At 48.2% G+C, this 27915-nt stretch overlaps 1 protein-coding gene across 1 annotated transcript in view; it reads right to left on the reverse strand.

Moving 5' to 3' along the window:
- Positions 1-27915, reverse strand: part of ankfy1 (ankyrin repeat and FYVE domain containing 1) — a 135738-nt gene that overhangs the window by 97816 nt on the left and 10007 nt on the right. The window contains exons 2-3 of the mRNA XM_072469161.1: positions 14119-14311; positions 920-1038 (exon numbers count right to left, since the gene is read on the reverse strand). Of these exons, the coding sequence (XP_072325262.1) occupies positions 920-1038; positions 14119-14255 (256 nt within the window). The 5' untranslated portion in view covers positions 14256-14311. The remainder of the gene's footprint in view (positions 1-919; positions 1039-14118; positions 14312-27915) is intronic.

Consider the following 27915-nt stretch of genomic DNA (forward strand, 5'->3'; position numbering starts at 1 on the left):
TTGGAGGGTAGGTCTTATGAGGAAAGGTTGAGGGAGCTAGGGCTTTTCTCTTTGGAGCAAAGGAGGATGAGAGGCGACTTAGAGGTTTATAAGATGATGAGGGGGATAGATAGAGTGGACGTTCAGAGACCGTTTCCTCGGGTGGATGTAGCTGTTACAAGGGGGCATAACTATAAGGTTCAGGGTAGGAGATCCAGGAAGGATGTCCGAGGTAGGTTCTTTACTTGAGTGGTTAGGGTGTGGAATGGACTGCCTGCTGTGATAGTGGAGAGGGACACTTTAGGAACTTTCAAGCGGTTATTGGATAGGCACATGGAGCACACCAGAATGACTGGGAGTGGGATAGCTTGATCTTCGTTTCGGACAATGCTCGGCACAACATAGAGGGTCGAAGGGCCTGTTCTGTGCTGTTCTATGTTCTATGTTCTATCTTATTCTCTCCTCTCATCCTTCTAAGAACTTTCTCTCAGGTTCTCGGGGAAAAAAAACACCTGGCAGGACCCATTTGCTGTCTGTTGCCAGGCAGAATACAGGCCCTCGCTAATCCATTGGCTACCAGCCAACCAATCGAACAGAATCCTTCCGATCTCTCAGGTGTCAGAAAGTTGTGAGTTCTCCGGTTCAAAAGAACAAACTTCAGAGCAGAGTATTATTTTGAAACTTCGGAGTTCTTCACTTGCTCTGCTCGACTTAAAGGTATGTCTCCATTAAAGATCCATGGATCAAAAATGAGAAAATAAAATAAATAGGAAACAAGGGAATCAACAGGAAGGGTCCTTCCCAACTCCCATCACTCCACTGAAGCAAAGAATCATCAGGCTATTGCCTACCACCACCCTGCCCTCCATGGTGCCAAATTAAGACAACAAGTCAATAGAGTGGTTTAGACCAAATTTGGTAACAAGACTTGTGCACAAACCTGACAGGTCTAGTTCATGGGTAGAGGCAAGGTTTGCCAGGCTCCAGGAATCGCTGCGTGCTGCCAACACAAACTTGTGAACATTTATGCACTTTTCTCCAACCTTCACTTTCAGGTCACTGCAAGGCACAAAAAAAAAACACAGCTGAGCTTGTGTGTCATTCGTGTTTAAAGCAGCTTAGAACGAGGTGAGAATCAAAGGCACCCCAGACACTACGCCTCACACAATTACTGGGTTGCAGGATGCCAATCTGTTTACTTTACAAGAGAGCTGTAAAGAAATCCACGGTTCAAACTTGCCCACAGGGATAAGACATTGGGAAATAGAGCGGGAGCAATTTTACAATCCAGAGACAGGATGAAAGCCAGCAATTTAGGAAAGGCGAAGGGAATTTAGGGGAGGTGAAGAGGGTGGGAAGAAGAGCTGGGTGGGGAGCTGGAGGCTGGATTATGAGAGGAGGCCCTTGGGCGAGTCAATGCATCATCATGTGCCAGACTCAGCTTGATACAATTTAAGCTGGTACACAGGGCGCACATGACTATGGCCCGGATGAGCAGGTTCTTTGATGGGTGGAGGATAGGTGTGGGCGCTATGCGGGGGGTCCTGCGAACCATGTCCATATGTTTTGGGCATGTCTGAGGCAGAGGAGTTTCTGGCAGGGGTTTGCTGATGTAGTGTCAGAAGTATTAAAGCTACTTCCGGGGGCGGCGATGACCAGCTAAGTCGCACGTTTCGGCAGCTCCCGGTGGAAAGGACTTTTGGGCTCTTAATAGGAGCCCCAACAGCAATTTTAACGGCTAAAAACACCTTGCGGTAAACCAGAAGGGAATCCCCCCTGGACACGGATGGAAAAAGGAGAGGAAAGTGGCCGGATTGCGGTGGATCCTCTAGAGCAGCAGCCAGGAAGGCAGGCACAAAGCAAGATGGCGTCGGAAGGAGGCAGTTTAATATGGGGCCCTGACCAACAAGAGTTCCTGCGGCATTGCGTGGAAGAACTTAAAAAGGAGGTGAAGAAGGAGCTGTTGGCCCCGATATTACAGGCGATTGAAGGGCTAAAGGAGGAGCAAAAGACCCAGGAGCAGGAGCTTCGGGTCGTGAAGGCAAAGGCTGCTGAGAATGAGGACGACATACAGGGCATGGTGGTGAAGACAGAGATGCACGAGGCACAACACAAAAGGTGTGTGGAAAGGCTGGAGGTGCTGGAGAATAATGCGAGGAGGAAGAATTTAAGGATTCTTGGTCTTCCCGAAGGTGCAGAAGGGGCAGACGTCGGGGCATATGTGAGCACGATGCTGCACTCGTTAATGGGATCGGAGGCCCCGATGGAGGTGGAGGGAGCCTATAGAGTTATGGTGCGAAGACCGAGGGCTGGAGAAATTCCTCGAGCCATAGTGGTGAGATTTCTCCGATATAAGGACAGAGAGATGGTCCTCAGATGGGCAAAGAAAACTCTGAGCAGTAGGTGGGAGAACGCGGTGATCCGCGTATATCAAGATTGGAGTGCGGAGGTGGCGAGCAGGAGGGCAAGCTTTAATCGGGCCAAGGCAGTGCTGCACAAAAGGAAGGTTAAATTTGGAATGCTGTAGCCGGCAAGACGGTGGGTCACACATCAAGGGAAACACCACTACTTTGAAACGGCAGAAGAGGTGTGGACATTTATTGTCGAGGAGAAACTGGAATAAGCGGGCTAGAAAAAGAACGTTTGGGACAAAGTGGTGGGGCGAATATGTGGGGTGAAGAGGGGGAAAAAGGGGGAAGAGATGATTTCCCAAGTTGTTAATCCTGCGACCCTGTAACTTTTCTCGCTGGGGAAGGAGCTGGGGCGCCGGCCATTGGGGGCGGGGCCAAATGGGAAGCACGGGCTTTGTTCCCGCGCTATGGTAATCATGGCGGGAACAGGGAAGCAGGAAGGAGGGGGCCTCGCACAGTGGGAGCCGAGGTCACGGGGGGGAAGCCGAGGTCGGCCAGAGTTTGCTGACTTCTGGGAGCAACATGGGGGGTGCAATTACACTAGTGAGGGATCTAGTAGGGGGGGGGGGGGGGGGGTTAACTGGGTTGCTGCTGCTGGGGAGAAGGGGGAGCTGGTATGGGGTGGGGTGGTCGGGGCGGGAGGGCGCCATTGGGGGGGAGATACGGCTACGTGGGAACCGGGTGAGGAGCGGGATTGAAAAAGGAGATGGCTAGTCGACAAGGAGGGGGGGGGGGGAAAGAGGTAAAGAGCCCCCCAACCCGGCTGATCACGTGGAATGAGAGAGGGCTGAACGGGTCGATTAAGAGGGCACGGGTACTCGCACACCGAAAGAAACTTAAGGCAGATGTGGTTATGCTGCAGGAGATGCATCTGAAACTGATAGACCAGGTCAGACTACGCAAAGGATGGGTGGGGCAGGTGTTTCATTCGGGGCTAGACGCAAAAAACAGGGGGGTAGCTATACTAGTGGGGAAGCGGGTAATGTCTGAGGCAAAGACCATAGTGGCGGATAGTGGGGGCAGATACGTGATGGTGAGTGGCAAATTGCAAGGGGAGGCGGTGGTCTTAGTGGAGCAGTACGGTAGCCTTGTGGAAAGCACAATTGCTTCACAGCTCCAGGGTCCCAGGTTCGATTCCGGCTTGGGTCACTGTCTGTGCGGAGTCTGCATGTTCTCCCTGTGTGTGCGTGGGTTTCCTCCGGGGGCTCCGGTTTCCTCCCACAGTCCAAAGATGTGCAGGTTAGGTGGATTGGCCGTGCTAAATTGCCCTTGGTGTCCAAAATTGCCCTTAGTGTTGGGTGGGGTTACTGGGTTATGGGGACAGGGTGGAGGTGCTGAACTTGGGTAGGGTCCTCTTTCCAAGAGCCGGTGCAGACTCGATGGGCCGAATGGCCTCCTTCTGCACTGTAAATTCTACAAAATCTATGAGCGTATATGCCCCGAACTGGGATGATGCCAACTTTATGAGGCGTATGTTAGGACGTATCCCGGACCTAGAGGTGGGGAAGTTGGTAATGGGTGGAGATTTTAATACGGTTCTGGACCCAGGGCTGGACAGATCTAGGTCCAGGACCGGAAGGAGGCCGGCTGCAGCTAGGGTGCTTAAGGACTTTATGGAGCAGATGGGAGGAGTAGACCCCTGAAGATTTAGTAGACCTAGGAGCAAGGAGTTTTCGTTTTTCTCCTATGTCCACAAAGTTTATTCACGGATAGACTTTTTTGTTTTGGGAAGGGCACTGATCCCGAAGGTGACAGGGACGGGGACGGAGTACACGGCTATAGCTATTTCGGATCACGCTCCACATTGGGTGGACCTGGAGATAGGGGAGGAAAAAGAACAGCGTCCACCCTGGAGAATGGACATGGGATTATTGGCAGATGAGGGGGTGTGTTTAAGGGTGAGGGGGTGCATTGAAAGATAATGGGGAGGTTCAGGTGGGAGTGGTCTGGGAGGCACTGAAGGCAGTGGTTAGAGGGGAGCTGATATCTATTAGGGCACATAAAGGAAAGCAGGAGGGTAGGGAATGGGAGCGGTTGTTGAAAGAACTTCTGAGGGTGGACAGACAATATGCGGAGGCACCGGAGGAGGGACTGTACAGGGAAAGGCAAAGGCTACATGTAGAATTTGACTTGTTGACTACGGGTAATGCAGAGGCACAATGGAGGAAGGCACAGGGTATACAGGACGAATATGGGGAGAAGGCGAGCAGGTTGCTGGCCCACCAACTGAGGAAAAGGGGAGCAGCGAGGGAGATAGGGGGGGGTGAGAGATGAGGAGGGAGAGATGGAGCAGGGAGCGGAGAGAGTGAATGGAGTGTTCAAGGCATTTTATGAAAGATTATATGAAGCTCAGCCCCCGGACGGGAAGGAGAGAATGTTGTGCTTTCTGGATCAGCTGGAATTTCCTAAGGTGGAGGAGCAGGAGAGGGCGGGACTGGGAGCACAGATTGAGACGGAGGAAGTAGTGAAAGGGATTGGGAGCATGCAGGCGGGGAAGGCCCCGGGACCAGACGGATTCCCAGTTGAATTCTATAGGAAATATATGGACTTGCTGGCCCCGCTACTGATGAGAACCTTTAATGAGGCGAGGGAAAGGGGGCAGCTGCCCCCGACTATGTCAGAGGCAACGATATCACTCCTCCTAAAGGAGGAAAAAGACCCGCTGTAATGCGGGTCCTATAGGCCTATTTCCCTCCTGAACGTGGACGCTAAGATTCTGGCCAAGGTAATGGCAACGAGGATAGAGGATTGTGTCCCGGGGGTGGTTCATGAGGACCAAACTGGGTTTGTGAAGGGGAGACAGCTGAACACGAATATACGGAGGCTGTTAGGGGTAATGATGATGGCCCCACCAGAGGGGGAAACGGAGATAGTAGTGGCGATGGATGCCGAGAAAGCATTTGATAGAGTGGAGTGGGATTATTTGTGGGAGGTGTTGAGGAGATTTGGTTTTGGAGATGGGTATATCAGATGGGTACAGTTGCTGTATAGGGCCCCGATGGCGAGCGTGGTCACGAATGGACAGGGGTCTGATTATTTTCGGCTCCATCGAGGGACGAGGCAGGGATGTCCTCTGTCCCCGTTATTGTTTGCACTGGCGATTGAGCCCCTGGCCACAGCATTGAGGGGTTCCAGGAAGTGGAGGGGAGTACTCAGGGGAGGAGAAGAACACCGGGTATCTCTGTATGCGGATGATTTGTTGCTATATGTGGCGGACCCGGCGGAGGGGATGCCAGAGATAATGCGGATACTTGGGGAGTTTGGGGATTTTTCAGGGTATAAATTGAACATGGGGAAAAGGGAGTTGTTTGTGGTGCATCCAGGGGAGCAGAGCAGAGAAATAGAGGATTTACCGTTGAGGAAGGTAACAAGAGACTTTCGGTACTTGGGGATCCAGATAGCCAAGAATTGGGGTACATTACATAGGCTTAATTTAACGCGGTTGGTGGATCAGATGGAGGAGGACTTTAAGAGGTGGGACATGGTGTCCCTGTCACTGGCAGGGAGGGTGCAGTCGGTTAAAATGGTGGTCCTCCCGAGATTCCTTTTTGTGTTTCAGTGCCTCCCGGTGGTGGTCACGAAGGCTTTTTTCAAAAGAATCGAGAAGAGTATTAGGAGTTGTGGGGGGGCCGGGAAGACCCAGAGAGTGAGGGGGGGATTTTTGCAGCGTAGTAGGGACAGTGGGGGGCTGGCGCTACCGAGCCTAAGTGAGTACTACTGGGCCGCCAATATTTCAATGGTGTGTAAGTGGATGGGAGAAGAGGAGGGAGCCGCGTTGAAGAGATTGGAGAGGGCGTCCTGCAGTGGGACTAGCCTACAAGCTATGGTGACGGCACCGTTGCCGTTCTCACCGAAGAAATACACCACAAGCCCGGTGGTGGTGGCTACATTGAAAATTTGGGGGCAGTGGAGACGGCATAGGGAAAGACGGGAGCTTCGGTGCGGTCCCCGATAAGAAATAACCATAGGTTTGTTCCGGGGAGAATGGATGGGGGATTTGGAGCATGGCAAAGAGCAGGGGTAGCACAATTGAGAGATCTGTTCGTAGATGGGACGTTTGAGAGTCTGGGAGCGCTGACGGAAAAATATGGGTTGCCCCAAGGGAATGCATTTCGGTATATGCAACTGAGGGCTTTTGCGAGGCAACAGGTGAGGGAATTCCCACAGCTCCCGACGCAGGAGGTGCAGGATAGAGTGATCTCAGAGACATGGGTGGGGGATGGTAAGGTGTCGGACATATATAGGGAAATGAGGGACGAGGGGGAGATCATGGTAGATGAGCTGAAAGGGAAATGGGAAGAGCTGGGGGAGGAGATTGAGGAGGGGCTGTGGGCTGATGCCCTACGTAGGGTAAACTCATCGTCCTCGTGTGCCAGGCTAAGCCTGATACAATTCAAGGTTCTACACAGGGCGCATTTGACTGGAGCACGGCTCAGTAGATTTTTTGGGGTAGAGGATAGGTGTGGGAGATGCTCGAGAAGCCCAGCGAATCACACCCACATGTTCTGGTCATGCCCGGCACTACAGGGGTTCTGGGTGGGGGTGGCAAAGGTGCTTTCGAAGGTGGTGGGGGCCCAGGTCGAGCCAGGCTGGGGGTTGGCTATATTTGGGGTTGCAGAAGAGCCGGGAGTGCAGGAGGCGAGAGAGGCTGATGTTTTGGCCTTTGCGTCCCTAGTAGCCCGGCGCAGGATATTGTTAATGTGGAAGGAAGCCAAACCCCCGGGTGTGGAGACCTGGATAAACGACATGGCAGGGTTTATAAAGTTAGAACGGATTAAGTTCGTACTAAGGGGTTCGGCTCAAGGGTTCACCAGGCGGTGGCAACCGTTCGGCGACTACCTCACAGAAAGATAGAGGGAATGGAAAAGAAGAAGACAACAGCAGCAACCCAGCGGGGAGGGGGGGGGAAATCGGACAGACTCTCAGGGATGTTATTGTATATGTATAGGCACTTGTTTTAGGTAATGTATATTGGACTGTTGGATTGTATCTTTGGAGAGTATTTATTTTTGACCAGGCAGTTGCCATTCAGTTTGGTTTTTGTTTCTGTTCATATATTATTTATTTATTGGTTTAAAACTGGCCACTGTTATTTTGTATTGCTTTATTGTTGTTTAAAAGAAACACTACGTACTGTTATGTTTGGCCAAAAAATCTTGAATAAAATATTTTTTTTTTTAAAAAAGAAGTATTTTTAAGGTAAGTAAGTGATTTTTACTCATTTTTACTTTTGTACCTTTTTCAAATTGTGTGTGTGTTGGGGGGAAACTGAAGTGACATCACAGAAAAGATGTGGCCTGAGTGGCTGGTTGGGATTCTACACTAAATTAAAAAAAATTGAGCATTGGTAACTAATTAAACATAATTACTTAATTATAATTTAGAGGGATATCTAAGCCAGAGATCGGAGAGTACTATATTTAGCTTTCGCATTTCTATTAGAAATCTAGTGCTAGGAAACAGATAGTTAACAGTAACGTTGAAATTTAAAAAAAAATATTCAAATTTTTTTTTTTTATTTTTTTTTTTTTTTATTTTAATTAATTGACGCAATGTCAGTTAGAGGGGTGCTGTGCTCGGACTGTGAGATGTGGCAGGTCCGGGAGGCTTCCAGCGGCCCGGATGGCTTAATCTGCAGAAAGTGCACCCAACTGGAGCTCCTCACAGACCGCATGGTTCGGTTGGAGCAGCAATTGGATGCACTTAGGAGCATGCAGGTGGCGGAAAGCGTCATAGATCGCAGTTATGTAAATGTGGTCACACCCAAGGTGCAGGCAGAGAAATGGGTGACCACCAGAAAGGGCAGGCAGTCAGTGCAGGAATCCCCTGTGGTTGTCCCCCTCTCAAACAGATATACACCTTTGGATACTGTCGGGGGGGGATAGCCTATCAGGGGAAAACAGCAGTAGCCAGAGCAGTGGCACCACGGCTGGCTCTGATGTTCAGAAGGGAGGGTCAAAGCGCAGAAGAGTAATAGTAATAGGGGACTCTATAGTCAGGGGCACAGATAGGCGCTTCTGTGGACGTGAAAGAGACTCCAGGATGGTATGTTGCCTCCCTGGTGCCAGGGTCCAGGATGTCTCCGAACGGGTAGAGGGCATCCTGAAGGGAGAGGGCAAACAGGCAGAGGTAGTTGTACATATTGGTACTAACGACATAGGCAGGAAGGGGCATGAGGTCCTGCAGCAGGAGTTCAGGGAGCTAGGCAGAAAGTTAAAAGACAGGACCTAGAGGGTTGTAATCTCGGGATTACTCCCTGTGCCACGTGCCAGTGAGGCTAGAAATAGGAAGATAGAGCAGCTAAACACGCGGCTAAACAGCTGGTGTAGGAGGGAGGGTTTCCATTATCTGGACCACTGGGAGCTCTTCCAGGGCAGGTGCGACCTGTATAAGAAGGACGGGTTGCATCTAAACCAGAGAGGCATAAATATCCTGGCCGCGAGGTTTGCTAGTGTCACACGGAGGGTTTAAACTAGTATGGCAGGGGGGTGGGCACGGGAGCAATAGGTCAGAAGGTGAGAGCATTGAGGGAGAACTAGGGAATAGGGACAGTGTGGCTCTGAGGCAGAGCAGACAGGGAGAAGTTGCTGAACACAGCAGGTCTGGTGGCCTGAAGTGCATATGTTTTAATGCAAGAAGTATTACGGGTAAGGCAGATGAACGTAGAGCTTGGATTAGTACTTGGAACTATGATGTTGTTGCCATTACAGAGACCTGGTTGAGGGAAGGACAGGATTGGCAGCTAAACGTTCCAGGATTTAGATGTTTCAGGCGGGATAGAGGGGGATGTAAAAGGGGAGGCGGAGTTGCGCTACTGGTTTGGGAGAATATCACAGCTGTACTGCGAAAGGACACCTCCGAGGGCAGTGAGGCTATATGGGTAGAGATCAGGAATAAGAAGGGTGCAGTCACAATGTTGGGGGTTTACTACAGGCCTCCCAACAGCCAGCGGGAGATAGAGGAGCAGATAGGTAGACAGATTTTGGAAAAGAGTAAAAACAACAGGGTTGTGGTGATGGGAGACTTCAACTTCCCAATGTTGACTGGGACTCACTTAGTGCCAGGGGCTTAGATGGGGCAGAGTTTGTAAGGAGCATCCAGGAGGGCTTCTTAAAACAATATGTAGACAGTCCAACTAGGGAAGGGGCGGTACTGGACCTGGTATTGGGGAATGAGCCCGGCCAGGTGGTAGATGTTTCAGTAGGGGAGCATTTCGGTAACAGTGACCACAATTCAGTAAGTTTTAAAGTACTGGTGGACAAGGATAAGAGTGGTCCTAGGATGAATGTGCTAAATTGGGGGAAGGCTAATTATAACAATATTAGGCGGGAACTGAAGAACCTAGATTGGGGGCGGATGTTTGAGGGCAAATCAACATCTGACATGTGGGAGGCTTTCAAGTGGCAGTTGAAAGGAATTCAGGACCGGCATGTTCCTGTGAGGAAGAAGGATAAAAACGTCAATTTTCAGGGAACCTTGGATGACGAGAGATATTGTAGGCCTCGTCAAAAAGAAAAAAGGAGGCATTTGTCAGGGCTAAAAAGCTGGGAACAGACGAAGCCTGCGAGGAATATAAGGAAAGTAGGAAGGAACTTAAGCAAGGAGTCAGGAGGGCTATAAGGGGTCACGAAAAGTCATTGGCAAATAGGGTTAAGGAAAATCCCAAGGCTTTTTACACGTACATAAAAAGCAAGAGGGTAGCCAGGGAAAGGGTTGGCCCACTGAAGGATAGGCAAGGGAATCTATGTGTGGAGCCAGAGGAAATGGGCGAGGTACTAAATGAATACTTTGCATCAGTATTCACCAAAGAGAAGAAATTGGTAGATGTTGAGTCTGGAGAAGGGCGTGTAGATAGCCTGGGTCACATTGAGATCCAAAAAGACGAGGTGTTGGGCGTCTTAAAAAATATTAAGGTAGATACGTCCCCAGGGCCTGATGGGATCTACCCCAGAATACTGAAGGAGGCTGGAGAGGAAATTGCTGAGGCCTTGACAGAAATCTTTGGATCCTCGCTGTCTTCAGGGGATGTCCCGGAGGACTGGAGAATAGCCAATGTTGTTCCTCTGCTTAAGAAGGGTAGCAAGGATATTCCCGGGAACTACAGGCCGGTGAGCCTTACTTCAGTGGTAGGGAAATTACTGGAGAGAATTCTTCGAGACAGGATCTACTCCCATTTGGAAGCAAATGGACGTATTAGTGAGAGGCAGCACGGTTTTGTGAAGGGGAGGTCGTGTCTCACTAACTTGATTGAGTTTTTCGAAGAGGTCACTAAGATGATTGATGCAGGTAGGGCAGTGGATGTTGTCTATATGGACTTCAGTAAGGCCTTTGACAAGGTCCCTCATGGTAGACTAGTCCAAAAAGTGAAGTCACACGGGATCAGGGGTGAGCTGGCAAGGTGGATACAGAACTGGCTAGGCCATAGAAGGCAGAGAGTAGCAATGGAAGGATGCTTTTCTCATTGGAGGGGTGTGACCAGTGGTGTTCCACAGGGATCAGTGCTGGGACCTTTGCTGTTTGTAGTATATATAAATGATTTGGAGGAAAATGTAACTGGTCTGATTAGGAAGTTTGCAGACGACACAAAGGTTGGTGGAATTGCGGATAGCGATGAGGACTGTCGGAGGATACAGCAGGATTTAGATTGTTTGGAGACTTGGGCGGAGAGATGGCAGATGGAGTTTAATCCGGACAAATGTGAGGTAATGCATTTTGGAAGGTCTAATGCAGGTAGGGAATATACAGTGAATGGTAGAACCCTCAAGAGTATTGAAAGTCAAAGAGATCTAGGAGTACAGGTCATTGAAAGGGGCAACACAAGTGGAGAAGGTAGTCAAGAAGGCATACGGCATGCTTGCCTTCATTGGCCGGGGCATTGAGTATAAGAATTGGCAAGTCATGTTGCAGCTGTATAGAACCTTAGTTAGGCCACACTTGGAGTATAGTGTTCAATTCTGGTTGCCAAACTACCAGAAGGATGTGGAGGCTCTAGAGAGGGTGCAGAAGAGATTTACCAGAATGTTGCCTGGTATGGAGGGCATTAGCTATGAGGAGCGGTTGAATAAACTCGGTTTGTTCTCACTGGAACGAAGGAGGTTGAGGGGAGACCTGATAGCGATATACAAAATTATGAGGGGCATAGGCAGAATGGATAGTCAGAGGCTTTTCCCCAGGGTGGAGGGGTCAATTACTAGGGGGCATAGGTTTAAGGTGAGAGGGGCAAGGTTTAGAGTAGATGTACGAGGCAGGTTTTTTTACACAGAGGGTAGTGGGTGCCTGGAACTTGCTACCGGAGGAGGTGGTGGAGCAGGGATGATTTAAGGGGCATCTTGACAAATACATGAATAGGATGGGAATAGAGGGATACGGACCCAGGAAGTGTAGAAGATTGTAGTTTAGTCGGGCAGCATGGTCGGCACGGGCTTGGAGGGCCGAAGGGCCTGTTCCTGTGCTGTACATTTCCTTGTTCTTTGTTCTTATTAAAGCTGAGGGTGGTGCGAAATCCAGAGGTAGCGATCTTTTGGTGTGTCGGAATATCCGGGAGCCGGGGGGGGGGGGGGGGATGGGTGTCACGGGTACAATCCTGGCATGGAGGAGGATTGGCTGACTGGCAGAAGACAGAGAGTGGGGATAAAGAGGTCTTTTCAGGATGGCAGCCGGTGACTAGTGGTGTGCCTCAGGGGTCTGTGCTGGGACCTCAACTTTTTACAATATACATTAATGATCTGGAAGGAGGTACTGAAGGCACAGATGATACAAAGATCTGTAGAGGGACAGATAGTATTGAGGAAGTAATGGGGCTGCCGAAGGATTTGGACAGGTTAGGAGAGTGGGCAATGAAGTGGCAAATGAAGTACAATATGGAAAAGTGTGAGGTTATGCACTTTGGAAGGAGGAATCTAGGAAGGAGGAATCTAGGCATAGACTATTTTCTAAATGGGGAAATCAGAAGCACAAAGGGACTTGGGAGTCCTTGTTCATGATTCTCTCAAGGTTAACATGCAGGTTCAGTCGGCAGTTAAGGAGGCAAATGCAATGTTAGCATTCATGTCAAGAGGGCTCGGGTACAAGACCAGGGATGTACTTCTGAGGGTGTATAAGGCTCTGCTTACAGGATACTGTGAGACCTGGATAGAGTGGACGTGGAGAGTATGTTTCCACTTGTTGGAAAAGCTAGAAGCAGAGGACACCATCTCAGACTAAAGGGACGATCCTTTAAAACAAGTGATGAGGAGGAATTGCTTCAGCCAGAGGGTGGTGAATCTGTGGAACTCTTCGCCACACAAGGCTGTGGAGGCCAAATCACCGAGTGTCTTTAAGACAGAGATAGATAGGTTCTTGATTAATAAAGGGGTTATGGGGAGAAGGCAGGAGAATGGGGATGAGAAAAATATCTGCCATGATTGAATGGTGGAGCAGACTCACTGAGCCGAGTGGCCTAATTCTGCTCCTATATCTTATGGTCTCCTTTGGAAAAAATTGGGGGGGGGGGGGGGGAGAAGGTTTAGGTAATTGGCCACGCTAAATTGCCTCTTAATTGGAAAAAATAATTGGGTACTCGAAAACAAAAAAAGTTTACCAAGTCAGCCCGAAGCGGAGGTTCACTCAAATTTCAGGGTCTGCAGTCAGTTCTTTTTTTTATAAATTTAGAGTACCCAATTATTTTTAGTCCAATTAAAGGACAATTTAGCATGACCAATCCACCTAACCTGCACATCTTTGGGTTGTGGGGGTGAAACCCACGCACACGAGGAGAATGTGCAAACTCCACATGGAGAGTGACCCATGGCCAGGATTCGAACCCGGGTCCTCAGCACCGCAGGCAGCAGTGCTAACCACTGTGCCATGTGTCCCCCCCCCTTGCAGTCAATTCTAAAGTCATCGCTGGTAAATTTACAAATCCCGAAGAAAGCGGCCCCACGGCGAGGGATCATCCAATGTGAAATTTACAATTCATACCTCAAAAAATCTTAGTTAATAGACAAACAGCTCTCAAACGATGCCTCTCAGCATGTGCATTTAGGAGGGTGGCAAAAAAAAAAAAAAAAAAAAACCATTGTTGCTTGGACCAACATACGAGAAGCAGTCAATGGACAAGATACTGAATACTTAATCGGGCAGAGTGCACATCAGGAAAAAGCACTACTCAGGCACTCCCTTTTGTACTCCCCACCACACAAATGGACATTTCATAAAAGAGTCTATTAACCTGAAATTATCTATAATTGAAGGTACTATAGTAAATATCCCAACAATTGATTCACCACCCCACCCACAAAACGCGAGACCAATTACTTCATAATCTTAAGCATTCACATGCAAAATATTTATCACTGTATTGTCTGAGATTAAATACAGTCGATTTGCCAGCTCATTGTGGGATCACACACCTAACCTGCAAGTCTCAAGAGGGCGCATTTCATCAACGAGGTTTTCTAAAAGGGAAAGAAATCCCATTGAGATTACTGCACCTGCAGCAGCCAAGCTGAAAAGGCACTCAGTCCAATTATGTCAGACGATTACAGCAGCATTGTTTAAATTTAGATATTGTGATGGCAATAGCCAGTACGATTTTGATGCCAGTAATTTGAGAGAAAAAGAAATACAGTTGACTAACTCAAATGTTAAAAGATTTACTGACATTTATCAGTTCAATTGACCTGATTAAACTGCATGATCCAAACTCTTATTACAGACTAAGTCAACATATTAACTGTCAAACATTTACCTGTAATGCTCTTGCTGATAAAGCTCGGACACAATAGACAGTAGTCTGCAAACAAAGGAGTCACTGGCGTTCTCTTGGTTGGATGTGGCTGCGAGCATTGCACATCGCTTCTCTGTCTCTGCCAGCTTCTGCTGCATCTTCACATACTCCTGGCGGAGGAGTGCCAGATGTTTCTGCAGCTTGGCGACCTCCTCTATCAGACAAAATGCCACAACAGTAAAAATTAAACACTTTTTAAAAATTATGACACGTGTCTAAGTAGTTAGTAAATTAATAGGCACTTGCACCAAAGCAATTTACCAGAAAAATTAAAAGTCCTTTATTATATTGCCTTAAAGTAAAGTACATTAAAGGTAAAAGGATAACTAGGAAAAGAGTAGGGCCCATTAAGAACAAAACAGTACAGGTACAGGCCCTTCAGTCCTCCAAGCCCGACTGGTCATGATACAGCCCTTGGCCAAAACCCTCAACACTTCCTAGTGCCGTATCCCTCTACACCCATCCTATCCATGTATTTGTCAAAATGCCTTTTGAACGGTGTTAATGTATCTGCTTCCACAACCTCCCCAGGCAGCGCATTCCAGGCACTCACCACCTCTGTGTAAAAAAAACCTGCCTCGCACATCTCCTTTAAAGTTTGTTCCATGAACCTTAAACCTATGACCCTAGTGACTGACCCCTCCACCCTGGTAAAGAGTGCCTGCCCATCCACTTTATCCATGCCCCTCAATCTTGCAGACATTAACCATTCATCCCTCAATCTCCGTCAATCCAATGAAAACAGTCAGAGTCTATTCAGCCTCTCCGCATAGCTAACACCCTCCAGACCAGGCAACATCCTGGTAAACCTCCTCTGCACCCTCGCCAAAGCCTCCACATCATTCTTGTAGTGTGACGACCAGAATTGTGCGCAATAATCTAAATGCGGCCTTACCAAGGTTCTATACAACTATAGTATGACTTGCCAATTTTTATACTCGATTCCCCACCCAATAAAGGCAAGCATTCCATATGCTTTCTTGACTACCTTGTCTACTTGCATTGACAATTTCAAACTTTCTATATTTCGAAGACTTTTGCCATTTACTGTACATTTCCCCTCTATGTTAGACCTACCTAAATCCTTTACCTCATTTGTCTGGATTAAACTCCATTTGCCATTTCTCTGCCCAATTCTCCAACCTATGTCCTGCTGTATCCTTGACGAATGTGATATAAAATAGTCCGTTTAAATATTAGTTACAGTAATGTAGATGTAGGCCAGTTTAATTCTAGTGAGCTCACAAAAGACAAAGCACAAAAGGATTTCAGAAAGCATGGCAAGGAAGGGGGAGGGGTGTCTGGTAGAGGAGGGGAAAAGGATGCTGGGTAACAAGAGACCCAGGGTTAAGGAATGAGAAGTGAGCCAATTAGAATGTATGGCCAGGTCAGGAGGGGTATAGGATGACACATGGGAATCTGTATGTAAAACCTGATGCCATTGGAATATATTTGCAGAGATCCCTTTGTCTCGGACCTCATTCGTTTCCAAGGGGTCCAGGAGACTGGTTGTGTGTTCTGTGTCCCTGAGAAGCGAGTCAGACTTGCAAGTTGGTTAAAAATAAATAATACTATGCCTACAAATCCATCTCGAGTTTTATTGAGGCCAGACTGACGGGTAAAGAATTCAACATTTGTCATCCTCAGACAATCCTCAACACTATCTGCCACTCCAACAACCTTGGTGTCACTCTCGAACTTCAGACCAGCTACATTTTTCTCCAAATCATTTATGTATACTACAAACAACAGAGGCCCCAGCATCGATCCCTGTGGAAAACCACTAGACACAGCCCTCCATTCAGAAAACCAACCTTCTACTGCTACCCACTACTTTGTGACCAAGCCAGTTCTGTATCCACCTTGCCACCTCACCTCTGATCCCATGTGACTTCACCTTTTGTACCAGTCTGCCATGAGGCACCTTGTCAAAGACTTTACTGAAGTCCATGTAAACAACATCCACCGCCCTCCCCATATCAATCATCTTTGTCACCTCCTCAAAAAACTCAATCAAGTTAGTGAGGCAAGAACTCCCCTTCACAAAGACATGCTGTCAATCGCTAATGACAGGCAGCACGGTAGCATTGTGGATAGCACAAATGCCTCACAGCTCCAGGGTCCCAGGTTCGATTCCGGCTTGGGTCACTGTCTGTGCGGAGTCTGCACATCCTCCCAGTGTGTGCGTGGGTTTCCTCCGGGTGCTCCGGTTTCCTCCCACAGTCCAAAGATGTGCGGGTTAGGTGGATTGGCCATGCTAAATTGCCCATAGTGTCCAAAAATTGCCCTTAGTGTTGGGTGGGGTTACTGGGTTATGGGGATAGGGTGGAGGTGTGGACCTTGGGTAGGGTGCTCTTTCCAAGAGCCGGTGCAGACTCGATGGGCCGAATCGCCTCCTTCTGCACTGTAAATTCTATGATTCTATGACTCCATTTGTTTCCAAATGGGTATAAATCTGGTCCTTAAGAATTTTCTCCAGTAATTTACCTACTACTGTCATGAGATTCACCACCCTATAGTTTCCTGGATTATTCCTGCTACCTTTCTTAAACGGTGGTACCATATTAGCTATTCTCCAGTCCTCTGGGACCTCCCTGCAGCCAATGAGGATAAAAAGATGTCAGTCAAGGCCCCAGCAATTTCCTCCCTTGCTTCCCTCTGTATTCTGGGGTAAATCAATCAGGCCCAGGAGACCTATCTACCTTAATAACTTTTAAGACACCTACTACCTCCATTTTGACGTCAACATGACCCAGACTATCCACACAGCCTACTCAAGAATCATCTTCCACAAAGTCCTTTTCTTTGGTGAACACTGATGCAAAGTACTCATTCAGCACCTCACCCATTTCCTCTGGCTCAACATATACATCCCCCCCCCCCCAGTCCTGAAGTGGTCCAATCCTTTCCCTGGCCACCCTCTTGCTTTTTACACATGAATAGAAAGCTTTGGGAGTCACCTTAATCCTACTTGCCAGGGACTTTTAATGACTCCTCCTAATTTCCCACTTAAGTAGGGACAGCACGGTAGCCTTGTGGATAGCACAATTGCTTCACAGCTCCAGGGTCCCAGGTTCGATTCCAGCTTGGGTCACTGTCTGTGGAGTCTGCACATCCTCCCCATGTCTGCGTGGGTTTCCTCCGGGTGCTCCGGTTTCCTCCCACAGACCAAAGATGTGCGGGTTAGGTGGATTGGCCATGATAAATTGCCCTTAGTGTTGGGTGGGGTTATAGGGTTATGGGGATAGGGTGGCGGTGTTGACCTTGGGTAGGGTGCTCTTTCCAAGAGCCGGTGCAGACCCGATGGGCCGAATGGCCTCCTTCTGCACTGTAAATTCTATGATAAGTACCTTCCTATTTTCTTTATACTCAAGGGTTTTGATGGTCACCACTCTTCTAGACCGTAGAAAACTCAAGTTTTCTTTTTGCGGAGGTTCACAATATCCCTCGTTATCCAAGGCTTGCTAAACCTCCCATACTTATCCTTCGTTCTCTCAGGAACGTGACTTTCCTGAATCCTAAATCATCTGTCACTTGAAAAACTCCCAAATGTCCGATGTTGATTTACCTTCCAACTGCCGCATCCAATCCAAATTCTCAATTCCTGTCTAATGTTATCGTAATTTGCCTTTCCCCACCTTAACGCGAGATTACCCGCATCCGAGGTTACCCTCATCCATATCCAAAAGTACCCTAAAACGGAATTGCAGTCACTACTCTCAAAATGTTTCCCTACTGAAACCTCAACCACCTGTCCAGGCTCATTTCCCAATACTAGGCCCAGTACTGACCCTTCCCTAATTGGACTATCTACATATTGCATCAAGAAGCCTCCCTGGATACAACTTACAAACTCTGCCCCAAGCACTAAGTGAGTCCCAGTCAATACAAAAGGGAAGTCAAAATCCCCTACCACAACAACCCGGTTATTTTTGCACCTATCCAAAATCTCTCTATCTATCTGCTTCTCTATCTCTCGCCGGAAGTTGAGGGCTCTGGGTGTTCACCCTCCTACGACCTCTGGCTGTTCACCCTCCCCCTTCGGAATGTCCGGAGTTCGTTCAGAGACACAGTAGTTAAGGACCACAGTAGTAACGCGTGTGGAGCAAGAGGACATAGATGGGGTTCGAAATGAATCCTTTTGTGTTGGTGTCCACTAGTGAGAGGGACAGGATGGGTATAGAAATCAGGGAGAAGGACGGTGATAAAATTAAAGAGATGAACATAGTGTTTATTTTAAATTAATTAATTAGTGCTCATGTCACTCAGCGGGGTGCAGTGCTCCAACTGTGAGATGTAGCAGATCTGTGACGCTTCCAGCGTTCCAGTCGACTACATCTGCAGCAAGTGCAACCAATGGCAGCTCCTCACAGACCGCATGGTTCGGTTGGAGCAGCAATTGGATGCACTTAGGAGCATGAAGGTGGCGGAAAGCGGCATAGATAAGAGTTATAGAGACATGGTCACACCCATGGTGAAGGCAGAGACATGGGCGACCACCAGAAGGGGCCGGCAGTCAGTACAGGAATCTCCTGTGGTTGTCCCCCTCTTGGAACAGGTATACCGCTTTGGATACTGTTGGGGAGGGGGGGGGGGGGGGGGGGGGGGGGGGGGGGGGGGAATAGCCTATCAGGGGGGAAAACAGCAGCAGCCAGAGCAGTGGCACCATGGCTGGCTCTGATGGTCAGCAGGGAGGTCAAAGCACAGACGAGCAATAGTCATAAGGGACTATAGTCAGGGGCACAGATAGGTGCTTCTGTGGACGTGAAAGAGACTCCAGGATGGTATGTTGCCTCCTTGGTGCCAGGGCCCAGGATGTCTCAGAACGGGTAGCAGGCATCCTGAAGGGGGAGGGCAAACAGGCAGAGGTTGTTGTACATATTGGTACTAACGACATAGGCAGGAAGGGGGCATGAGGTTCTGCAGCAGGAGTTCAGGGAGTTAGGCAGAAAGTTAAAAGACAGGACCTCTAGGGTTGTAATCTCAGGATTACTCCCTGTGCCAAGTGCCAGTGAAGCTTGAAATAGGGGGGAGGGTTTCCGTTATCTGGACCACTGGGAGTTCTTCCGGGGCAGGCATGACCTGTATAAGGACGGGTTGCATCTAAACTGGAGAGGCATAAATATCCTGGCTGCGAGGTTTGCTAGTGCCACGGGAGGGTTCAAACTAGTATGGCGGGGGGTGGGGTATCGGAGCAATAGGTCAGAAGGTGAAAAAATTGAGGGAGAACTAGGGAATAGGGCCAGTATGGCTCGGAGGAAGAACAGACAGGGAGATGTTGCTGAACACAGCAGGTCTGGTGGCCTTAAGTGCATATGTTTTAATGCAAGAAGTATTACGGGTAAGGCAGATGAACGTAGAGCTTGGATTAGTACTTGGAACTATGATGTTGTTGCCATTACAGAGACCTGGTTGAGGGGAAGGACAGGATTGGCAGCTAAACGTTCCAGGATTTAGATGTTTCAGGTGGGGATAGAGGGGGATGTAAAAGGGGTGGCGGAGTTGCACTACTGGTTAGGGAGAATATCACAGCTGTACTGTGGGAGGATACCTCAGAGGGCAGCGAGGCTATACGGGTAGAGACCAGGAATAAGAAGGGTGCAATCACAATCTTTGTGGGTTTACTACAGGCCTCCCAACAGCCAGCGGGAGATAGAGGAGCAGATAGGGAGACAGGATTTGGAAAAGAGTAAAAGCAACAGGGTTGTTGTGATGGGAGACTTCAACTTGCCCAATTTTGACTGGGACTCAGTGCTAGGGGCTTGGACGGGGCGGAGTTTTGTAAGGAGCATCCAGGAGGGCGTCTGAAAACAATATGTAGATAGTCCAACTAAGGAAGGGGCTGTACTGGACCTGGTATGGTGAATGAGCCCAGGTGGTAGACGTTTCAGTGGGGGAGCATTTCAGGAACAGTGACCACAATTCAGTAGGTTTTAAGGTGCTGGTGGACAAGGATAAGAGTGGTCCTCGATGAATGTGCTAAATTGGGGAAGGCTAATTATAACAATATTAGGCGGGAACTGAAGAACCTAGATTGGGGGCGGATGTTTGAGGGTAAATCAATATCTGACATGTGGGAGGCTTTCAAATGTGAGAACCGGCATGTTCCTGCGGAAGGAGGATAAATACGGCAAATTTCTGGAACCTTGGTTAACGAGAGATATTGTACGCCTCGTCAAAAGAAAAAGGAGGCAGTGGTCAGGGCTAGAAGGCTGGGAACAGACGAAGCCTGTGTGGAATACAAGGAAAGTAGGAAGGTACTTAAGCAAGGAGTCAGGGGGGCTAAAAGGAGTAACGAAAAGTCATTGGCAAATAGGGTTAAGGAAAATCCCAAGGCTTTTTACACGTACATAAAAAGCAAGAGGGCAGCCTGGAAAGGGTTGGCCCACTGAAGGATAGGCAAGGGAATCTATGTGTGGAACCAGAGGTAATAGGCGAGGTACTAAATGAATACTTTGCATCAGTATTCACCAAAGAGAAGGAATTGATGGATGTTGAGTCTGGAGAAGGGAGTGTAGATAGCCTGGGTCACATTGAGATCCAAAAAGACGAGGTGTTGGGCGCCTTGAAAAACATTAAGGTGGATAAGTCCCCAGGGCCTGATGGGATCTACCCCAGGATACTGAAGGAGGCTAGAGAGGAAATTGCTGAGGCCTTGACAGAAATCTTTGGATCCTCACTGTCTTCAGGTGATGTCCCAGAGGACTGGAGAATAGACAATGTTGTTCCTTTGTTTAAGAAGGGTAGCAAGGATAGTCCAGGAAACTACAAGCCAGTGAGCCTTACGTCAGTGGTAGGGAAATTACTGGAGAGAATTCTTCGAGACAGGATCTACTCCCATTTGGAAGCAAATGGATGTATTAGCGAGAGGCAACACGGTTTTGTGAAGGGGAGGTCGTGTCTCACTAACTTGATAGAGTTTTTCGAAGAGGTCACGAAGGTGATTGATGCAGGTAGGGCAGTGGATAATGTCTATATGGACTTCAGTAAGCCTTTGACAAGGTCCCTCATGGCAGACTGGTACAGAAGGTGAAGTCACACGGATCAGGGGTGAGATGGCAAGATGGATACAGAGCCTGGCTTGGTCATAGAAGGCAGAGATTAGCAATGGAAGGGTGCTTTTCTGATTGGAGGGTTGTGACTAGTGGTGTTCCACAGGGATCAGTGCTGGGACCTCTGCTGTTCGTTGTCTATATAAATGATTGAGGAAAATGTAACTGGTCTGATTAGTAATTTTGCAGACGACACGAAGGTTGGTGGAATTGCAGACAGCGATGAGGACTGTCAGAGGATACAGCAGGATTTAGATTGTTTGGAGACTTGGGCGAAGAGATGGCAGATGGAGTTTAATCCAGACAAATGTGAGGTAATGCATTTTGGAAGGTCTAATGCAGGTAGGGTCCACAGGTCACTGAAAGGGGCAACACAGGTGGAGAAAGTAGTCAAGGCGGCATCGGCATGCTTGCCTTCATTGGCCGGGGCATTGAGTATAAGAATTGGCAAGTCATGTTGCAGCTGTATAGCCACCTTAGTTAGGCCACACTTGGAGTATAGTGTTCAATTCTGGTCGCCACACTACCAGAAGGATGTGGATGCTTTAGAGAGAGGGTGCAGAAGAAATTTACTAGGGATGTTGCCTGGTATGGAGGGCATTAGCTAGGAGGAGGGGTTGAATAAACTCGGTTTGTTCTCACTGGAATGACGGAGATTGAGAGGCGACCGGGTAGACATCTACAAAATGAGAGGGGCATAGGGCAGAATGGATAGTCAGAGGCTTTTTCCCAGGGTAGAGGGGTCAATTACTAGGGGGCAAGGTTTAAGGTGCGTGGGGCAAGGTTAGAGATGTACGAGGCAAGTTTATTTGGGGGGGGGGGGGGGTTTATACGCAGAGGGTAGTGGGTGCCTGGAATTCGCTGCGGAGGAGGTGTGGAAGCAGGGACGATAGTGACATTTAAGGGTCATCTTGACAAATGCATGATTAGGATGGGAATAGAGGGATACGGACCCAGGAACTGTAGAAGATTTTAGTTTAGACGGGCAGCATGGTCGGCACAGGCTTGGAGGGCCGAAGGGCCTGTTCCTCTGCTGTACTTTTCTTTGTAGACAGAGAGGACGGAGTGGTCTGTCAGGCTTAAAAGTAGATAAATCTCCATGGCTAGATGAAATCTATCTCAGACTGTTGAGCAATGTAAGGGAGGAAATAGCAGAGGTGCTGGCAACAATTTTCAATTCCTCTCTGGCCACAGAGAGCTGTCAGAGGACTGGAAGGTAGTCAATGTGGTACCATTATTCAAGAAGGGAGGAAGGGATAAACCAGGTAACTACATGCCAGCCAGTTAACCTCAATGGTGGGGAAACTATTGGAAGCAATTCGGAGAGACATATTAATCTGATTTGGAAAGGCGGGATTAATCGAGAACAGTCAGCATGGTTTTGTTAAAGGGAGGTCATGTTTCCAAAGAGGTGGCCAGGTGTGTAGATGAGGACAATGCATTTGATGTAGTCTACTTGGACTTCAGTATGGCTTTTGATAAGATCCCACATGAGAGACGGATAGCAAAGGTAAAAGCCCATGGGATCCAAGGAAATTTGGCAAATTGGATCCAGGATTGCCGAGTGGCAGGAAGTAGAGGGTGAGGGCGAGGGGCGTTTTTCTGAATGGAAGCTTAGTGTCCAGTGGGGTCCAGCAGGGATTAGTGTTGGTGCCCTTGCTGTTTGTGGTTTAAAGAAATGATTTGAATGAAAAATGAAAATGAAAATCGCTTATTGTCACAAGTAGGCTTCAAATGAAGTTACTGTGAAAAGCCCCTAGTCGCCACATTCCGGAGCCTGTTCAGGCAGGCTGGTACGGGAATTGAACCGTGCTGCTTGCCTGCCTTGGTCTGCTTTCAAAACCAGCCATTTAGCCCGTGCTAAACTAGCCCCAGTTTGGACTAGAATGTAGGAGGGTTGATCAGCAAGATCACACATGATACAAAAATTGGTGCGGTAGTAAATAGTGAAGATAGTCTTAGATTACAGGATGATATAGACATGCTTATCATTGGCAAATGAAATTCAAATTCAATTCGGATAAGTGTGAGATGATGATGCATTTGGGCAGAACAAATAAGGCAAGGGAATACGTGAAGAATGCCAGACCTTGGGAAGCACCGAGGATCAGAGGGATCTTGGTGTGCATGTACGCTGGTCTCTTGAGAGCAGGGCAGTGGATACAGTGGGTTAAACCGACATATGGATTATTTTGCCTTGATGAGCCGAGGTAGAGTTTATGAGCAGGGAGATTAGGAGCGTTATAAAAGGTGCTGGGACAGAGTAAATTTGAGGAGTTGATGGGTTATGGAGAACAGGCAGGGTGGTGGTGTGTCAGGCCAGGATGAGGAGATCAGCCATGATCAAATGATGAAGCTGACTCGATGGGCCAAATAGCCTAATTCTGCTCCTATATCTTATGAACTTATAACTGTATAAAATGTGAGGTATTGTGTGCAGTTCTGGAATCCACATTATAGGAAGGGTGTGATAGCACCAGAAAGGATGCAGAGGAGATTTACCAGGATGTTGCCTGGGCTGGAGAGTTTTAGTTATGAAGAGAGATTGGATAGACTGGGGTTGTTTTCCTTGTGGCAGGGGAGACTGAGGAAGGAGGGGCATGATTGAGATGTATAAAATTATGAGGGGCATAATAGAGTAGACAGGAAGAAGCTTTTCCCCTTGTGGAGTTATCAGTGACCAGGGGGCACAGATTTAAGAGGGGGGCAGGATGTTTTGAAGGGATGTGAAGAAATACTGGAGTCTGGAACTCACTGCCTGAAAGGGTGGTGGAGGCAGAGACCCTCATAACATTTAAGAAGTATTTAGATGTGCACTTGTGATGCCAAGGCATACAAGGCTTTGGGCCAAGTGCTGGAAAATGGGATTAGAATAGGTGGTTGCTTTTGGACCAGTGCAGACGCAATGGGTTCAAGGGCCTTTTCTGTGCTGTCGACCTCCATGACTAACAAAAAGTTCACATGAATTCCCAAGGTCTCATTCTTGCCAAAGGTTTATTTTGTAAAAGTGAAAAAATATCCAAATTGTTGCACTGTTTGCAATAGATTCTCCAAGAGGGACAGTAAAAAGAAATGTTCATCATTGTCCATAATATCCTATTACCCCCTATGTTCAAATTGTCATGTGTATTAGCAAAGTAAAAAGCAGGAGTCAGAGCAAGAATCCCAGTCATAAACCCCTGAGAAGCAGGTATATAATGAATGAGTACTGCTGCCTGCAGGTTAGTGCTTGAAACTGATAAACCAAATCACTACAGCTGGGCTCCACCATAAAGTCTTAAGTAAATCACAATCACCTCCAAGGCAAGAGGGTACTCCATGGTGCAACCGCTATACAGTGGAACTCAACCCCAAACCCCCAACCACCCCCCCCCCCCCCCTCCAAAAAGAGTACACTGACCCACAGCCTCAAGGGTAAAACCCAAATTATAAATTGGGTAGGCAGCTCACCACAGGTAGATGTATGCCACCCCCACAGCGCTATGCATAATGCTGGAGATGCAGGCCTGTTGACTACCCGAATTGGAGGTTCATTGATTTATTCTTGCCTGCAGTGGAACGGTTTGCAAATCAAGGAAATAAAGTCCAATCCTGCATCTCCTTCCACTGTCCCAGAACAGGACTGGATGTTATCAATTTAATAATCTGATGCCCAAACCAGCAGACAATGGAAGTGCCACCAGCAGACTAGGTAATGGGACACTGGCACATTGATGCCCAGTTAGCAGCCTCAAGATTAACAATATTAAATCCATCAGATCATGGGCACTTTACATAGTCAACTGCTCCACTCTCATTCTTCCAGCAGCACTCACCCCTATGCCTCCCCATCTTCATCCCAAAGGCCTTTTTCAGTGGCTTAAGTGTTGTAAGTGCCTTACAACAGCCTGGGATACAAATGATCCAGCCCTGGAGATTTAACTAATTTTAAGCCCGTCATATCACCTCAGAACCTCCTCTCGGTCTATGTTAATTATGTTTGGATAGCTAGAGGGAACATCTCTCAGCTTTGCTTTAAGAAAAGCCATACCATGGAGTAAATGGTGAAGAAAACAAGTGCAGATATCTGAAGAGCAGCTACTTAAGGAAACTATTGAAATTAAGAGGTTTCCAAGACGTCTGAAGTTAAAGGTACTAGAAGAGAACAACACTGTTCAGTAAAGGACAGGACCGAGCTGAGAAGAAGGCCGAGGCACCAGAAAGGTATTTGAAGTGATGATCAAGTTTGAGATTTTACTACAGCCTGTGGAACAAGAGTTGAAATAACTATGAAAATTGGTGGTTGGGGCTTGCGTAAAAAGCAGCTGAGACAAAGGAAACCTAAAATTGGGGTGGCGCAGGGATGCCCACCGTCCCCACTCCTGTTCGTCTGGGAATTGAACCCCCCAGCAATTACCTTGCGAGACACAAGAGGTGGAAGGGTACCCGAAGAGGATGCAGGAGCACAGAGTCTCACATATGAAAATGATCTGTTCCTCTAAATCTTGGGACCCTCAAAATGACATGAACAAAATCATGAAGCTTCCAGAAGAGTTTGGTGCCTTCACAGGCTGCAAACTCAATCTGGGCAAAAGTGAGCCTGAGCAGGGGAGCTGGAAGGTCTCCCATTTAAAATAGTCCGAAACAAATTCCGTTGCCTGGGAATCCAGATAGCCTACGATTGGACATGGATCCCACAAGTGGATGTCAGAGAGTAAGGGGATGGCTAAAGAAACCAAATATGGAATGGGTGAGGATGGAGTCCTCTTCCTGCATGGGGACACCCCTCCGAGCCCTCGCCACGACTGCGCTCCCATCCCCGCTGGCAAAACATAACCAGCCCAGTGGTAGTAGCATCACTAAGAACTTGGAACCAGATGAAAAAACACTTTGGTATAACCGAGGTATGCATCATGGCCTCCATTTACAGAAACCACAGGTTTCCACCAGCCGCGCTAGACACCACCTTTAAAGGGCGGAGACAGGTCAGGGCGACACTAGCGGTTAGGAATTTCTACACAGGGGACAGACTTGCGACCTTAGAAGAGCTGACGGAGAGACTGGAACTACCGAACGGACAAGAACTCCAACATTTATAAATCAAAACTTTCCCCTCAAGGAGAAGACAAGGTGCCCTAGGGCCCCCGAGAGAGACACAATGTCAGAGGAGTTACTGGATGCAGACAACATGGAAAAAGTGAACTGTGGGGACATATACGGGCGACTTTTAGAAAGGACACGCTACCCACTGGACGGAACAATGAAGAAATGGGGGGAATGGGAGGAAGAACTAGGGATGGAAGTAGGGAGGGGACTCTGGAGCGAAGCACTGAGCATGGCCAACTCCACCTCCTCCTGCACCAAGGCTCAGCCCCTGCAGCTGAAAGTGGTGCACAGAGCCCACCTGTCCAGAACCCCAGTGAGCAGGTTCTTCCTGGAGGTGGAGGATAAATGTGAACAGCGCCAGGGAGGCCCTGCAACCACACCCACATGTTTTGGGCCTGCCCAGAATTGTCGGATTTTGGACAGCCTTCTTCAAGGTGACGTCCAAGCTTGTGGGGGTGAAGGTGGAGCACTACTTGAGTGGTGGGGCAATCGTCGGGGTTTCACAGCAGCTTGTCCACCTGCTCAGCTGGCGATCAGCAGCACCACCCATAGCTGCAGACTGGCTGGCAGGCCCATCGGAATTGTTCCATTTGGGGAAGATCAAATACACCACCCTCACAGCGTGGGGCCCATTCACCTGTTCGAAGCCAACAATAGATGGAACGGGGGGGGGGGGGGGGGGAAAGAGACGACACATGGAAACCACCAGGTCTACAGAAAGCAGACAGAAATAAGGGGAGGGGGTCAACAGGGGGAGACCCAAGGGGAACCCACAGAGAGATCAACACAGGGACCAGAGGGCCCTTCACAAAGCTACAAGAGTAAAACAAACAACAAAAAAAAACATTTACGGTAAGGGAAGGGTCCTAGGCTAGGACTCGAAGACAGCAGAAAAGGGGAGGGGGAATAGGGGTGCCGAAAAGGAACAACGTGTAAATTGTAAATTATAACCATTCCATTTCTTGTCCAAAGTAAAGGAGTATTGTCTAATAATACAACTTACACATCTAATTTCTTGTTAATACTAATGGCTGGACCTGTTGAACTGTTCTCCCATGAATTATAAAAAAAGTAACAATTTATCTTTTGACCCAGGGTTCCATTCTGGATCTTCCCACCTAGTTACATCAACTGGGATCTTAACAGAAGACGGTTGTGGTGGATTGGAGGTCAATCATCACGGCTCCAGTACATTATTGCAAAATTCCTCAAGTTAGTGGCCTAAGGCCAACTATCTTCAGCTACTTTATCAATGACCTTTCCTCCATCAGAAACTAAGATGTTCATTGATGATTGCACGGAAGCAGTCACAAAATTGTTACAGTGCATCAGGCCATTTGGCTCTACTAGGTCTTAACTGGCTCGAAAATAAGCAACTTACATAGTGCCATTCCTCGGCCTTCTCCCAGTAACCCTGCATATGCTTCCTTTTAAGTTAACAATCTAGTTCCTTTTTGATGCTTCAATTGAACCTGCCTCCACCACATTCTCAGCTAGTGGCATTCCAGACCTTACCGACTGAATATCTTTTCACATCTCCTTTTGCTTCCTTTTCCAGTTTATATCTGTCCCCTCATTTCCTAGTTACTTAAAATCTAATTTTCAATCCTTTCATGGGTGG

This window comes from Scyliorhinus torazame, chromosome 12 (genome assembly GCF_047496885.1).
Source record: "Scyliorhinus torazame isolate Kashiwa2021f chromosome 12, sScyTor2.1, whole genome shotgun sequence".
Taxonomy (NCBI): Eukaryota; Metazoa; Chordata; class Chondrichthyes; order Carcharhiniformes; family Scyliorhinidae; genus Scyliorhinus; species Scyliorhinus torazame.